The sequence below is a fragment of the Silurus meridionalis genome, chromosome 29, assembly GCF_014805685.1.
Source record: "Silurus meridionalis isolate SWU-2019-XX chromosome 29, ASM1480568v1, whole genome shotgun sequence".
NCBI lineage: Eukaryota > Metazoa > Chordata > Actinopteri > Siluriformes > Siluridae > Silurus > Silurus meridionalis.
In genome coordinates this window covers 11,676,158-11,691,147 of record NC_060912.1, presented here as the reverse complement: position 1 = coordinate 11,691,147, position 14,990 = coordinate 11,676,158, and the positions used below count along the sequence as shown (strand labels likewise).

The 14,990-nt window shown below is 39.8% G+C and overlaps 2 protein-coding genes across 7 annotated transcripts in view; one reads left to right on the top strand and one right to left on the bottom strand.

The window, feature by feature from the left end:
• Positions 1-337: 337 nt before the first annotated feature.
• Positions 338-5,699, bottom strand: tmem220 (transmembrane protein 220). Of its 2 annotated transcripts, none has more exons than XM_046844106.1 (6): positions 3,437-5,699; positions 2,597-2,626; positions 2,032-2,092; positions 1,794-1,917; positions 1,579-1,638; positions 338-1,103 (listed from the first exon to the last, which is right to left on the bottom strand). In XM_046844106.1, exons 1-6 carry the CDS (start codon positions 3,680-3,682, stop codon positions 974-976), a joined length of 651 nt encoding a protein of 216 aa, XP_046700062.1. In that variant the 5' UTR covers positions 3,683-5,699; the 3' UTR covers positions 338-973. The 2 variants fall into 2 exon arrangements, with proteins under 2 accessions (XP_046700062.1, XP_046700061.1); XM_046844105.1 differs by having other exon boundaries at positions 341-1,106; positions 3,437-5,572.
• Positions 5,700-7,578: 1,879 nt separating this feature from the next.
• The window catches only part of LOC124382022 (dual specificity mitogen-activated protein kinase kinase 4), a 12,708-nt gene continuing 5,296 nt past the window's right edge, over positions 7,579-14,990 (top strand). The window contains exons 1-6 of one of the 5 annotated variants that reach the window (XM_046844094.1): positions 7,579-7,810; positions 10,362-10,397; positions 13,178-13,265; positions 14,021-14,195; positions 14,387-14,506; positions 14,617-14,736. In XM_046844094.1, the coding sequence (XP_046700050.1) occupies positions 7,672-7,810; positions 10,362-10,397; positions 13,178-13,265; positions 14,021-14,195; positions 14,387-14,506; positions 14,617-14,736 (678 nt within the window). In that variant the 5' untranslated portion in view covers positions 7,579-7,671. The other 4 variants (XM_046844095.1, XM_046844098.1, XM_046844096.1 and 1 more) reach the window with 4 other exon arrangements.

The window sequence follows — 14,990 nt, the reverse complement described above, 5'->3', positions numbered from 1 at the left end:
TGGAGTGGGTGGAGAAGAGTGATAGCAGGAGTGATTTGTAATTGAAGAGTATCTGTGAGAGTGAAAGGGAAAGTTTATAGGACTGTGGTGAGACCTGAGATGTTGTATGGTTTAGAGACAGTGGCATTGAGTAAAAGACAGGAGGTGGAGCTGGAGGTAGCAGAGCTGAAGATGTTGAGATGTTCGTTGGGAGTGACGACGATGGACAGGATTAGAAATGAGTTTATTAGAGGGACAGCGCATGTAGGACGTTTTGGAGACAAGGTGAGGGAGGTGAGATTGAGATGGTTTGGATATGTGCAGAGGAGGGACATGGGGTATATCAGTAGAAGAATGCTGAGGATGGAGACACCAGGAAGAAGGAAAAGAGGAAGACCAAGAAGGAGGTTTATGGATGTGGTGAATGAAGACATGCAGGTAGTTGGTGTGAAAGAGGCAGATGTGGATGGATTTGCACTTCTGCCTCCACAGCAGAATTACAGTGACCACACATCCTGTTCTAGAGGAAGCCATGATTGTTTGGGTCTGTGCTTCACCATTTGCTGTGGTCTCTCAAACACACACACACACACACACACACACACACACACACACACACACAGTGAAAGGTTCTGCTTTCACATTGAGCAGTTCTGCAATCTACAAACATCCAAAAGTGACAGTACAAACACGTTATTTTATTGAAGCTCATTAAATCTGAACTCTAGTAATATCTCCTGCATGTTCACACCTTTATGGAGTTAATTCTCCCTCACAAGCAGCATCGTGACTGATCCTTCAACAGAACGTTATATTTCTGATCAATAAACTCCATTTAGACAAAAATAGAAAAAAAGTGGAATGTTTTATTTTATTGTTTGGCAAAATATATAAAATATACATTATACAGCAAGTCACTGTTCACTCAAACACACATGCTCAGGGTTTTAGTGTTAAACAGTGTGTGTGTGTGTGTGAGAACCGGAGCAGTGTGTTACAGTGTGGTGGTGCAGTGTGAAGGCCAGTCGGCTCTCAGCTCTTTATGGATGTAGTAGTAGATCCATGTGATGATGGGGAAGGCGGTGATGGCCACGGCAGTGCACAGTCTCAAAGCTCCAACACCACTGCTGTGGAGGAAGATCACGGCGCAGGACAGGAACCGGTCAGGAACCCATTATCCTTACCACATTCATGATGCTCACAATCTGCTCTTAAAAAACCCTGTGAAATTTCCTTTTTACTTTTGCTTCTGCCGCATCCTGACATTTTTCCTCCATTCATCTTTTCTTCCCCCTCCCTCTTTCCACTCCCTTTTCATTCCTTTAATCCTTCCACTCTTTTTTTATCTTCCTTCCCTCCTTACACCTCATTCCTTTTCTGTCCATCAATCTCTCCATTTCCCTTTCTTCCTTTCCTTCTCTACTCCTTTCCCCTTTTTTCCATCCATCCATCTCTCTCCCTCAATTCTCTTTTATTTCCTTTCCTCCTCCCGTCCATTCCTAGTTTCCATTCCCATCTTCTCTGTATATCTAGAATGACAACGTGTGTGTGTGTGTGTGTGTGTGTGTGTGTGTGTGTGTGTGTGTGTGTGTGTCGTACCGTCCCGAGTGCCGACACATGAGCAGCCACATCACCATCAGCATCAGGCCACAAAACTCTCTGTGAACAGCAGACAGAATGAACTAAACTGAACTAAAATAAAAATATTGGATTAGATTTTTAATGATAAAACTTCTTCTAGACAAATGAAACACATTCTGGAGTCAGTGTGTGGAGGTTGTGGTGGATTCTGGAGCAGCAGGAAGGTTAAATACCTGCCCTCCTCCTGGTGGAAGATGTGAGTAACTCCGTGTTTATACAGACTGCAGCCCAGCAGAGCACCAAACGCCGTCGCCATCATCACGTGCAGATCCGCGACTCTCCTCCACACCAGGGTCTCTGCAAGAAGACAAGAAAACAGAGCTTCATGTAGGTTAAACTTCGCTTCAGAAGTCCTGCTGTAATCATAACGTACCTGTTGCTCAGGTTAATCGGACACTGCATTAGGGTTACCTGTTATTTGTGGCCAAAAGCTGATTAAAAAGCACAGGCCTGCAGGAATCGTGTAGCCGACCTGCAGCCCAAATATCACACACACACACACACACACACACACACACACACACACACACATAACTTAAACTATCGGCTATTGGTAAAATCCATACCGATAGTTTTTCCGGCTTCCAGTCTGCCATCATTACGAGAGCGACCTCTAGAGGCAAATCACTGATGCCATGTGCTGTTTGTTTTTACATGTGAGAATGCAATCTGCACGGAGAGCGCTATATTTTGTTATTCATAATTTATTAATTATACAAACATTTTAATTCGAATATTAATATTTATTTCCTTTGGCACATTTTCATGATTCTGTACTTTTTTATTTCTGTAATAAAGTGCAGTACTATTTTAGATTAGTTTGATCCAAACTCAGTATCAGTAAAATCTACTGTGTAAATGTGTAAAGTGAAGGCAAAGAGAGAGTGTGTGTTTAGAAACAGTGTCACATGACTGATTTCCTCACACTACACACTGACTGGTGGGTGAAATAATGATGAGGGATGAAGAGCTTTACCATCCACAGGCCGGCGTCCGGGTCGTTAATCTGCAGGAAACACACAGCAGGTCACTCTCAGGGGCAAGAAGAAGAATAACACTGCAGATAATCAACTGAAATTCTGCTATACACACAGACAGTCAGACAAAACAGGGAGAGACAGAGAGAGATAGTCAGTCAGACAGAAAGAGAGACAGACAGAGAGACGGACAGTGTGGCCGAGTCAGACAAAGAGACAGACAAAACAGAAATCAGAAAGCCAAAGAGAGACAGACAAAGAAAGAGATACAGACAGACAGACAGACTACGATACAGACTGAGAGATACAGACAGAGAGAAAGAGAGAGATGCAGAGAGAGAGAGAGAGAGAGAGAGTGAGTGATACAGACAGAAAGACAGTCAGAGAGATACAGAGATAACGAAAGACAGACACAGAGAGATAAATACAGTCAGAGAGAGAGACAAACAGACAGACAGAGAGAGATACAGGCATAAAGACAGACAGAGAGAGAATCAGTCAGACAGACAGACAGAGAAACAGACAGAGAGATAGACAGACAGAGAGAGAAACAGACAGACAGAGAGAGATAAACAGACAGACAGAAAGAGAGATACAGACAGATACAGACAGAGAGAAATACACAGACAGAGAGAGAAACACAGTCTGACAGACAGGGAGAAAAGAAAGACAGACAGAGAGATACAGACAGATACAGACAGAGAGAGAAATAGACAGACAGAGAGAGAATCAGTCAGACAGACAGACAGAGAGTAACAGACAGTCAAACAGACAGAGAGAGAGAGAGAGACAGACAGACAGACAGAGAGAGAGATGTGGAGAAGGTAAAGTCCACTTGCCTGTACATAAGCGGCTAAAGAGAAAAATCCGGACATTATAAAGTTACAGATTCTCCATAAAGTCAGATTCAACTTTAAAACTTTCTCATTCGCCATTTTACAAAAACCATCAGATACAAACACATGAAAAAAAGAAGCCCAGGGATTTTTATCTCCAGACTTGTGAACATTTGGATCCAAAGCCAAAGTCAGGACCCTGTCAGATTTACCGTAAACACCACAACAAACAGGAGTATAAATCATCATCAACACCCACAGCAACACTTTCACTTCAACACACTTTAATTCTCTTTATTTCATCACTCTTCACGTGACTTCCAGCGACGTTAAAAACACGTTTATAAAACATTTCATTTCAGCAGTGTAGCGCGCTGACAAAACGAAACCGGAAGTGACGTCATGATAATGGGATATGTAGTTTTACAGAAAATTGTTCTATTATAAATGTTTATTATTTAAAAAAAAAATCAATACATATTACATTTTACTCATTTAATATCATATTTTAATCACCAGACCATATAATCTTATTATTTCATTCATTAATTTAGCAAAGATCTGAATCAGAACCAGGTTTATTGTCCAAGTATGTTGACACACAAGGAATTTGGTTCCAGCTGTTAGTGACTCTCAAAGTACAGACATAAATAAAAACCTATACATTCAGCTTAGACTCTACAAGACAAAACAGACAAGACAAAACAATGTGAGACAGTATAGACAGTGTGAGTATTAAATATGGATACAGAAAATATGACAGATCAGACAAAAACAAGGGCTTAATCCAAATTAAGATTAATTTACCGTCACATGTCCCCTGAACTGGATTAACCATGAACTTGTTTACTGTGGGTTTCTGTTCCAAACTACCAGTGATGAGTTACTGTAGAGTTAAACTACCTCTTATTGGTAACCCAGAGTTACTGTAGAGTTAATGTGGAGTTACTGTAGAGTTACTGTAGAGTTACTGTAGAGTTAATGCAGAGTTAATGTAGAGTTAATGTGGAGTTACTGTAGAGTTAATGTAGAGTTACTGTAGAGTTAATGTAGAGTTAATGTGGAGTTACTGTAGAGTTAATGTAGAGTTACTGTAGAGTTAATGTGGAGTTACTGTAGAGTTAATGTAGAGTTACTGTAGAGTTAATGTAGAGTTACTGTAGAGTTAATGTGGAGTTACTGTAGAGTTACTGTAGAGTTAATGTAACCCAGAGTACAAATACATATTTTTAAGACAGTGTCTTAGTTCATTGTATCATAATATTACTTGTGACTTTTTACTGCTTTTAACAGGGTTCAATCAATCAAATCAAAACACCATTAAAAAGGTAATTTTGTCATTGTTTTACTTGTGCATTTAACACGTTTGTTTTATTTGACTGTATATGCTGTAATCTTCTTCCTTACATGTTCCTCATGTCTTTATTCGTTGTGTTTATTTGAGAATATACACTGGGTTTCTTTCTGGTTTAATGGTCATGCAGTTGCTGTTGGACACGTTGTATTATTGGAGCCTCCTGTAACACCACACTCTGTTTACAATGTCTGTAGGTCTTCACGTTTCTGACTGAGAGACCAAACACTTTTACTTTGTTTGCACTGTAGGATGAAGATGAAGACACCACACTTCTGCTGTGACAGAAATTAAAATATGTTCAGAGATTAAGATACTATGGCTACTTACATACCCTGAAAGTTACCTCTGTTTTTGGAACCGAAGGCTGAGGATATCTGCTCACTTACCCTCAGATCTACCCGGTATGTCACATAACCTGCTTTCTGGAGTAAAACCCCCAGGTGATGTCGTTAGATTTGTAAAGGTGTAATGTGAAGGTGTGTACACTAGGTGTCACTGTGAGCTCTACAGTCTTCTGTCTCTATTTAAAATAGGATGTGATTTATTAGATTATAATCTATTGTAAAATGATATTTATGTATCGTTACATTAATCTATTTAACATGAAATCTCTGTGCATTATTACATAATAAATAATACTCCAACATATGTTTAGCATTGCTACAGTCTCTATAATACAATCTCTATATTACAGTCTCTCTATATAGTGCACTCTCTATAGGTTAGTCTTTCTAATACCTTCTACATACTGCAGTCTCTAAAATACAGCCTCTATACTATAATACACTCTCTATAATACAGTCTCTATACTATAATACACTCTCTATAATACAGTCTCTCTATATAGTGCACTCTCTATAGGTCATACCTTCTACATACTAGTCTCTAAAATACAGTCTCTATAATACCGTTTCTATACTATAATACACTCTCTATAATATAGTCTCTATAATATAATACTCTCTATAATACAGTCTCTATAATATAATACTCTCTATAATACAGTCTCTATAATATAATACTCTCTATAATACAGTCTCTATAATATAATAGTCTCTAATATAGTCTCTATAATATAATACAGTCTCTATAATACAGTCTCTATACTATAATACAGTCTCTATAATACAGTCTCTATACTATAATACAGTCTCTATAATATACAGTCTCTATACTATAATACAGTCTCTATAATACAGTCTCTATACTATAATACAGTCTCTATAATATACAGTCTCTATACTATAATACAGTCTCTATAATATACAGTCTCTATACTATAATACAGTCTCTATACTATAATACAGTCTCTATAATACAGTCTCTATAATATAATACACTCTCTATAATACAGTCTCTATAATATAAATACAGTCTCTATACTATAATACAGTCTCTATAATACAGTCTCTATAATATAATACACTCTCTATAATACAGTCTCTATAATATAATACAGTCTCTATAATACAGTCTTTATAATACAGTCTCTATAATACAGTCTCTATAATATAATACACTCTCTATAATACAGTCTCTATAATATAATACAGTCTCTATAATACAGTCTCTATAATACAGTCTCTATAATATAATACACTCTCTATAATACAGTCTCTATAATATAATACAGTCTCTATAATACAGTCTCTATAATACAGTCTCTATAATATAACACAGTATCTATCGTGCAGTCTCTATCATACAGTCTCTATAAAACAGTCTCTATAATACAGTCTCTATAATATAACACACTCTCTATAATTTAGTCTCTATCATACAGTCTCTATAATATAATACAGTCTCTATAATACAGTCTCTATAATACAGTGTCTATAATATAATACAGTCTCTATAATACAGTCTCTATAATATAATACAGTCTCTATCATACAGTCTCTATAATATAATACAGTCTCTATCATACAGTCTCTATAATATAATACAGTCTCTATAATACAGTCTCTATAATACAGTCTCTATAATATAATACAGTCTCTATCATACAGTCTCTATAATATAATACAGTCTCTATCATACAGTCTCTATAATATAATACAGTCTCTATAATACAGTGTCTATAATATAATACAGTCTCTATAATACAGTGTCTATAATATAATACAGTCTCTATCATACAGTCTCTATAATATAATACAGTCTCTATAATACAGTGTCTATAATATAATACAGTCTCTATAATACAGTGTCTATAATATAATACAGTCTCTATCATACAGTCTCTATAATATAATACAGTCTCTATCATACAGTCTCTATAATATAATACAGTCTCTATAATACAGTCTCTATAATATAATACAGTCTCTATCATACAGTCTCTATAATACAGTCTCTATCATACAGTCTCTATTATATAATACAGTCTCTATAATACAGTCTCTATAATATAATACACTCTCTATAATACAGTCTCTATAATATAATACAGTCTCTATAATACAGTCTCTATAATATAATACACTCTATAATACAGTCTCTATAATATAATACACTCTCTATAATACAGTCTCTATAATATAATACAGTCTCTATAATACAGTATCTATAATATAATACAGTCTCTATCATACAGTCTCTATAATATAATACAGTCTCTATAATATAATACAGTCTCTATAATGTAATACCGTGTCTATAATATAAAACATTCTGTATATAGTTGAGTATATTATATTATATTATATTGTTATATATTATATTATATTATATTATTATATATATTTGGATTATTAGGGACGGATCCTGGTGCGTGTTCCTGCGCTGCAGGCCGGTGGAGAAGGTGGAGGAGGTGGAGAAGGTGGTGCTGGAGCTGGAGGAGGAGGAGGAGGTGGAGGTGGAGGAGGCTGAGCTCGGCGCGATGATGGCGACTCCCAGCGCGAACAGCAGCTCCGCGACACCGCCGCCCTCAGCACTGAGCGCCGGCCACACCGCCGCCTCCGCGCACCCGCACCACTGCCAGCACTTCAGCACCATGAGCACCATGAGCAGCATGCAGGGTAAGGAGGAGACGGGGAGAAGGAAACGGGCAGCAGCGGGCTGTCAGGGCGCCATGTCCCCGCGGCTCTCTCTCTCTCTCTTCCGGTGTGTCTCCGGCTCTCGGGTTAGCTCCCAGACGCTAGCAGGTTTAGCCTTTAGCTTTAATCTCACTGGAATTAATACTCAGACATTCCTCCGGTCGTGTTCATGTGTTTGTGCCTCGTCATTATTTCTACTATATTTTTTAATATTTATAAAGATGTTTATTTATAGCTAATCTGACGCGACATTCCTCACCAGCTCTGGAGCTCCACCTGCTCCAGACTGCACTAAACCCTCTAGCCGGGGATGCTAGCTATTTAACCCGGCTTAATCCGGCCCTCATTTGCATAAAGACCAAAAATCCTGATTCATTCTATATTAATGCGCGGAAATGAGGCGATAAATACGGACCACATTCACCAGTTTTTCTTTAATCCGCACAATTCTGCCAAATATTTCCATTAAATCTGCTTCTCTATAACCCTCTCACACAGGGAGATTTTTCCTCAGGTCAGTTTAACGGTTTTAACGGTCATAACGGTCATAACGGTCACTCAGCGTTTTAAATTCAATACGATTCTGCCGTTAAATATCGTTGATTTCCCCAAAATTAACCTTCATATCCTACCTGACCTACTACACTCTGTCAGCCAATCAGAACCCAGCCTGGATCACGAAAACCTTCTGACTGGGTGATACTTTGATTGAAATAGAAACGAGGCGGGGCTTAATTACTGCTTTAGTTAATTGTGTAGAAACTACGTGCGTCACTGAAAGATTTCATAATTTTGTAAATACGTAGAGAACGATCGCAGACACCGAACGTAAATACATCTGGAAGTTATTGTACGTCTGGAAGTTATAGCACGTGCACAGACAGTGATCTTCAATACATCTGAAATTTATTGCACGTACACAGACAACAATCGTAAATACGTCCAGATCATAAAAACGTTAACAAGTGTAAATTTATCTGGAAATACGTAGGATGTGGATCCTGAATTGTCTGATTCAGATGTAGAGAATGATGACTGTTCATTCACATGACCATGTGGTGAAGTATTAGCACATGCCAAAATGATTGTAGATGCATTGAGAAATGTTATAAGCATGTTGTGTTGTATCCTACATGCAGTGCCCTGGTAAATATACAGTCTGTGTGGCATAATTATTGGCACCCTTGTGAATTGATACGAGTAAAATTTGAAGTAAATTGCTATCAACTGCTATTTGACTTTGAAGCACACCAGGGCGAGCAGGAACAGGACTTCCTGTTAGACAGGGGTATAAATCTGAGGTAAAACACAGGCCAAATTCCTTTAGTATTCATCACTGTAGGTAAGACCAAGGAATATCATCTTTCACAGCCTTCTTCGCTTATAATCTCCGAACGACTTCAGGAATTATCGCACTATGAATGCACATATGTCAAGAACGATTGTATGTACGTCACAAACTGTGATTAGTATGTTGCAGATGATGTAATGACAGTGAGAATAATTCGGAATACTGGGAATTTTCCTGAGTTTTTAGAGAAACGGTGGAAGTGTGTGTGGTCTGGATTTATCGTAATCCAAAAGATAACGATCATAAATACGACCAGAACGTAAGATCGTAAATATGTCGAAAATCATGTATCGTTCGGATAAAACGGTTGGAAATATGTAGGGAAGGATCGGAAGTTGTACGGAACGATGGACGAGATGAGTGTCTGATGAAATCGCAGGATTCATTGTAACATCTTGTATTGAATGAAAGCATTTTGTCTCCTTTTTCCTTCTCACCTTTGCCTTCGACCCCCCAATGCCCTAACGCATGACGCGTTTGATGCTCGACCATGGTGAGAACCTGCAAGATCACACACTCACACTCACACACACACACACACACACACACACACACACACACCACTTCCCGTCGCTTTTTTCGCATTTCGTATTGCTTCTTGTTTGTTTGCTTCTTGTTCGTTTTTCACACCCTTCTATGTGCATGTGTGTGTGTGTGTGTGTGTGTGTCCACCTACATACACACTTACAGTATACAACTGAGTCATGCTGTGTGTGTGTGTGTGTGTGTGTGTGTGTGTGTGTGTGTGTGTGTGTGTGTGTGTGTGTGTGTGTTGGGGGGGGGGGCATTCCAGGGAACATTCCAAGAGGAAAAAAAAGAAAGGTTTTCCATAAGTGTGCTGAGTATAGAGCTTCAGATGTTGTCATGGTTTTGTAAAACCACTTTATCAAACACACACACACACACACACACACGCACACACACACAGGTGCGCGTGCCGTTCACTTCGTACCGCAGACGGTCAGAAGATCTGTTTTCAACCCGCTTTATTATCTCTTAAGCAGATTCTGTGTGTATGTAACATCTTTTATGTTTTGAAGTGTGTGTGTGTGTGTGTGTGTGTGTGTGTGTGTGTGTGTGTGCTCCCATAGGAGTTTATGATTATCAGACTTCCTGTCTCGTAAATGTGTGTCTGTGTGTGTGTGTGTGTGTGTGTGTGTGTTGTGTTGTTTTTCTCGTCAGCAGGATTTCAGATTAACATGTCTGGAGCTGCCCAGAGTAAGCCCCGCCCACTTTGTCTTCTCACGGCGGATGTTTGCGTGTATGGGGGTATGGTGTGTGTGTGTGTGTGTGTGTGTGTGTGTGTGTGTGTGTGGTATATGTGGTGTATTCGGTGAAGGTGATGGTTAATTGTGTTGGTGGTGGTGATAAACTCCGCCCACTATTCCGGTGCTTGACTCCGCCCACTATTCCACGTTTTATCCGTAAAACCTGATCAAGATGCTGAATTTGTGCTCAACATGAGAGACGCTGGTGTTGTTCTCTGTTTTGAATTCCAGCAGCCAATCAGAGACAGAGCAAACCGTTCTGATTGGTTAAGTGTGGTGGGTTGATATACATAAGAGGAGGCGGAGCTTAAGTGAAAATTTGCATGACCACAATGATCGTATGACTACATGATAGCGCCGAAAGTTTGTGGACACCTGAGATTGGTGTGTGCCTTTTTTTTAGCATCCCATTCCACATTTAATCTCCATGTGCTATTATAATAAGCTCCACTCTTTTCTGAGAAGGTGTTCCACTAGATTTTATGGAGATTAAAGTAAAGTCAGGTAGGTGAGGTGAGGAGGCCTGGGCCTGCTTGAATCTATGCATATATGATCGCCAAAGTCCTCCACAACTTTATCAGAAGTGAAAATGAAAACAATATTGTGCGGAAGCGTGAGGTTCACGCCACGAGCTTCAACCAGACTGGATGTAAAAGCACCCAAAAGAGACAAAACCCTGAAGGAGAAGGAAGTTGACACTGCGTAATCTGGTTAGCGCTTCTGTTTCCATAGCGTCCTGTCGACTGTGATTAGGAAACACGTGAATACCGTGACATGTAAACTCGTGTTACACGGCTACAGCGTGGACTTGAGGTCGATATGCGTTTGTGATGGCGATATTTAGAAATCAGGGCAGCTGATGGCTAATATTTGATTTTCTTTTTTTCCCCTTAAAATCAATCAATTATTTAATAAGATGTTATACAGCATTTGGGCCTGAGACATCAAAGACATGCGAAGATCCAGATGAAGTCTGTTTTATCATTTTCAGATTTTACAGCATGTGGAAATTGTTCAAGGAGGGGGCGAATACTTATGCATGCTTATGACACCAGGATTTTGGATGGTTTGGTTGTTTCCTATTCCAGACTTCTGTCTCTGGATGGAGCGCTTAGTGCTGCTCGTGTTAAATATTCTGCAGGAGATTGTTGAAAGTTTCGTCTCGTCTTTTCTTATCGGAACCAAAGCAAAAACTTCTTAATATCACAGAACACAAAGTTCTGCTCCTCTTCACGATTCCTTCCACCTTCATTATTGTTTTCATCTGTTTTGTTTTTCTGTTGTTTTTTTTCCTCTCCTCCTTCGCTCAGGGTTTTGTCGCGTCTTGTTTTTCGGAGTCGGCACGAACGGCACTCGGAACTTGTCGGGGCAGGGAACCGGCACGGAACGCCAAAATCTTTTTTTTTTTTATCGGGAATGGCATTCTTGCGGTGGCTTCAGGAGGGAAAAAAAAAGAAAGAAAACAAAAGCACATTCTTCTGCTTGGAGGCAGAACCTTTTTCTTTTCAGCTTGTTCAGGTTTTTTATTTATGAAGTTATTATAAATTCCTTGTATTTAAGGACATTAATTGTATATATTTGTATATATATATAATTGTATAAATTGTATATATGTCATATTACAATATTATAAAATACTGTTTCCATTTGCTTGGTAGCAGCCAAAATATTTTATTCTTCTAATTGCCTGATTATGAATTTGACTAAAAAGATTATTTTTAGAATAAAAATGGCTTTATAAAGAAAAAACTGCCCATAAAAGGTGAAAATTTATTTATTTGAAAAGATGAATGTCACTGCTGTGACCTGGCAACCACAACGGAATATAAAAGTCAGGAGTCAGCTGTCCATGGTCCTTAAGGTACCAGCACAGAGTGATGAAACCCCAAAAATATTGAGATTTTTTGTCGCTATCGCACATCTCTATCGCCGTGTTCTGGATTTATATCAGGCTCAGCTCTTGATCTGTATGATTGGGTTTACACTTCCGACCAGCGCGAGCGATTCTGCACATTTTAGCGATACACGCGTTCACATTGTAGCATCACAACACCTCATTACACTCCTAACTCTGGAGGTAAGTCTGGAATGCGGAATGCTGAAGCTCGGGTTCATTTTCAGGGTGAAGGGTGAATGAGAATCTCCAGATTTGCTAAAGCTGCTGAGTTGCTCACAGCTGCACTCTGTTGGCTCGAAAAAAATCAACTTTTGGCTAAAATGCCTAATAAATTATGTGTAGCAGAAAAATTAATACACACCACAACGTTTCATAACGTTTTCCACTGAACGAGGACGGACACCTCGTATCAGCCAATCGCGAGCAAGGATTTTCAGGAGAATAAATAGTGGACAACAGGGTGGTCCGTTTCCATGGCGATGCTGATAGCAATTGGGTGAAAATTTGATTTAAAAAAGTAGTGTTGAAATTTTCGAGTTATTACTCGCATAATCTTCTTCCTCCAGCATCTCGGTTACAGAAATGTGGAGCATGCACTCCCTGTGAATGAACCGTCGCCATGGAAACAATAATGCATCATATCGAGCGCTTGAGCTTGAGGAAATCTGGAGTGTGTGTGGGTGTGTCTTATGTATGCATGACTTACCTTTGTGATCAATTCTTTCAAATCTCATCATTCAGAATTTGGAAGAATATGTTTAGAGGTGTGTGTTTAGAGGTGTGTGTGGAGGTGTGTGTGTAGATGTAACGTCCCTGTGCTTCCTCACTGTCAGGTAAACGTAAAGTACTGAAGTTAGATTTCGCCAATCCGCCAGCCTCCAGAATCAGCCCCGCAGGACCGCCCTTCCAGAACCCTCACATGTGAGTACGCGTTCTCCACATCCCGCTCCTCCAAGAACCCCCAAATACATCCCGTGTGCGCCATACACACTTAACTACTGCCATTTAGAGCTGTTCTGGATCCCTGACACGTTATGGGAATACTGCACTCCTCTAGAACTTGGCGAACTGCAGCAGTAAAAACACAGCTGTTCTAGAATCACATGATGTGGCTATCAAAGGGGATGTTCCTTGGACATTGTAAAGCGACGAGAATGAAGTCACTCTAGAACCTGTGTGTTCGAATGCATCATTTACAGTCGTTCTAGAACCCAGTTATGCAACATTACTCATTGGTTCAATGAATTTGCTCTAGAACCCAGAATACAAACTCTGGAACCATAGAGCACATATTCGGCCGTTTTTTCATATGGCATAAACAAAAACGCACTGCAGTTGATCTAGAACCCTGGGTGAAGGCAGCTGTGTGTGAACCATGGTCATGTGATCTACAACGGTTCCTCTTGCAGAGCCGATCTGAAACCATTTGTTCCAACCAACACATTTATTTGATTATAAATACCAAACAGTTGTTATACCTGAAGCACTGGTGATAATGGAGGTGTTCTAGATGTTCTCTCAGTGATGTGTAACTTACCAGTGTTATAATCTTAATAATGCAGTAATTTGGGAACCCACTTATACAGCTGTTTTAAAAGCCTTTCCTGTGTGTGCGTGTGCGTGTGTGTGCGTGTGTGTGTGTGTGTGTGTGTGTGTGTGTGTGTGTGTGTGTGTAGAGAACGCTTGCGCACACACAGTATTGAATCGTCTGGAAAGTTAAAGATTTCTCCAGAGCAGCTCTGTGACTTCACGGCAGAGGACCTGAAGGACCTGGGGGAAATCGGCCGAGGAGCGTATGGCTCCGTCAACAAGATGGCCTACAAACCCAGCGGACAGATCATGGCTGTGAAGGTAACAGGCCACACCCCTCTTAATGAGATTGATACACACAGTCCACACCCCCTTCACTAAGACTGATACACACACAGGCCACGCCTCCTTCACTAAGATCATTATTACAGTGTTCAATTCTACATGCTCTGTGTGTGTGTGTGTGTGTGTGTGTGTGTGTGTGTGTGTGTGTGTGTGTGTGTGTGTCATAGCGAATCAGGTCGACGGTGGATGAGAAGGAGCAGAAGCAGTTGCTGATGGACCTGGACGTGGTGATGAGGAGCAGTGACTGTCCCTACATAGTCCAGTTCTATGGAGCGCTTTTTAGAGAGGTGAAACACACACCACATGATGAAGAACATCTGACATAGCTTACACACACACACACACACACACACACTTACACATCTACTCTATATGTGTGTGTGTGTGTGTGTTCCAGGGCGATTGTTGGATTTGTATGGAACTCATGTCTACCTCGCTGGACAAATTCTATAAATATGTATATTCCACGTTGGAGGACGTGATCCCTGAGGAGATTCTGGGCAAAATTACACAAGCAGTGAGTCCTCTAACTGTCCCTTATCTCTCAATGTGTGTATCAGTGTGTGTGTGTGTGTGTGTGTGTGTATCAGGGTGTGTATCAGTGTGTGTATTGGATTGTGTGTGTATATCATTGTGTTTATTGGGGTGTATCAGTGTGTATATTGTGTATATTGTGTGTGCGTGTGTGTGTTTGTATCGGTGTGTGTGTGTGTGTGTGTGTGTGTGTGTGTATCGTGTGTGTGTGTGTATCAGGGTGTGTGTGTGTGTGTG

Bases quoted from the DNA above. Each gene is read 5' to 3' on its own strand.
- tmem220 (XM_046844105.1), bottom strand. From the start codon at position 3,682: ATGATGATTTATACTCCTGTTTGTTGTGGTGTTTACGGTAAATCTGAC. The intron at 1,918-2,031 runs GTAACCCTAATG...GTCTTCTTGCAG, and splicing joins CTTTTGGCCACAAATAACAG to AGACCCTGGTGTGGAGGAGA. The intron at 1,107-1,578 runs GTACGACACACA...CTTCCTCCACAG, and splicing joins ATGTGTCGGCACTCGGGACG to CAGTGGTGTTGGAGCTTTGA.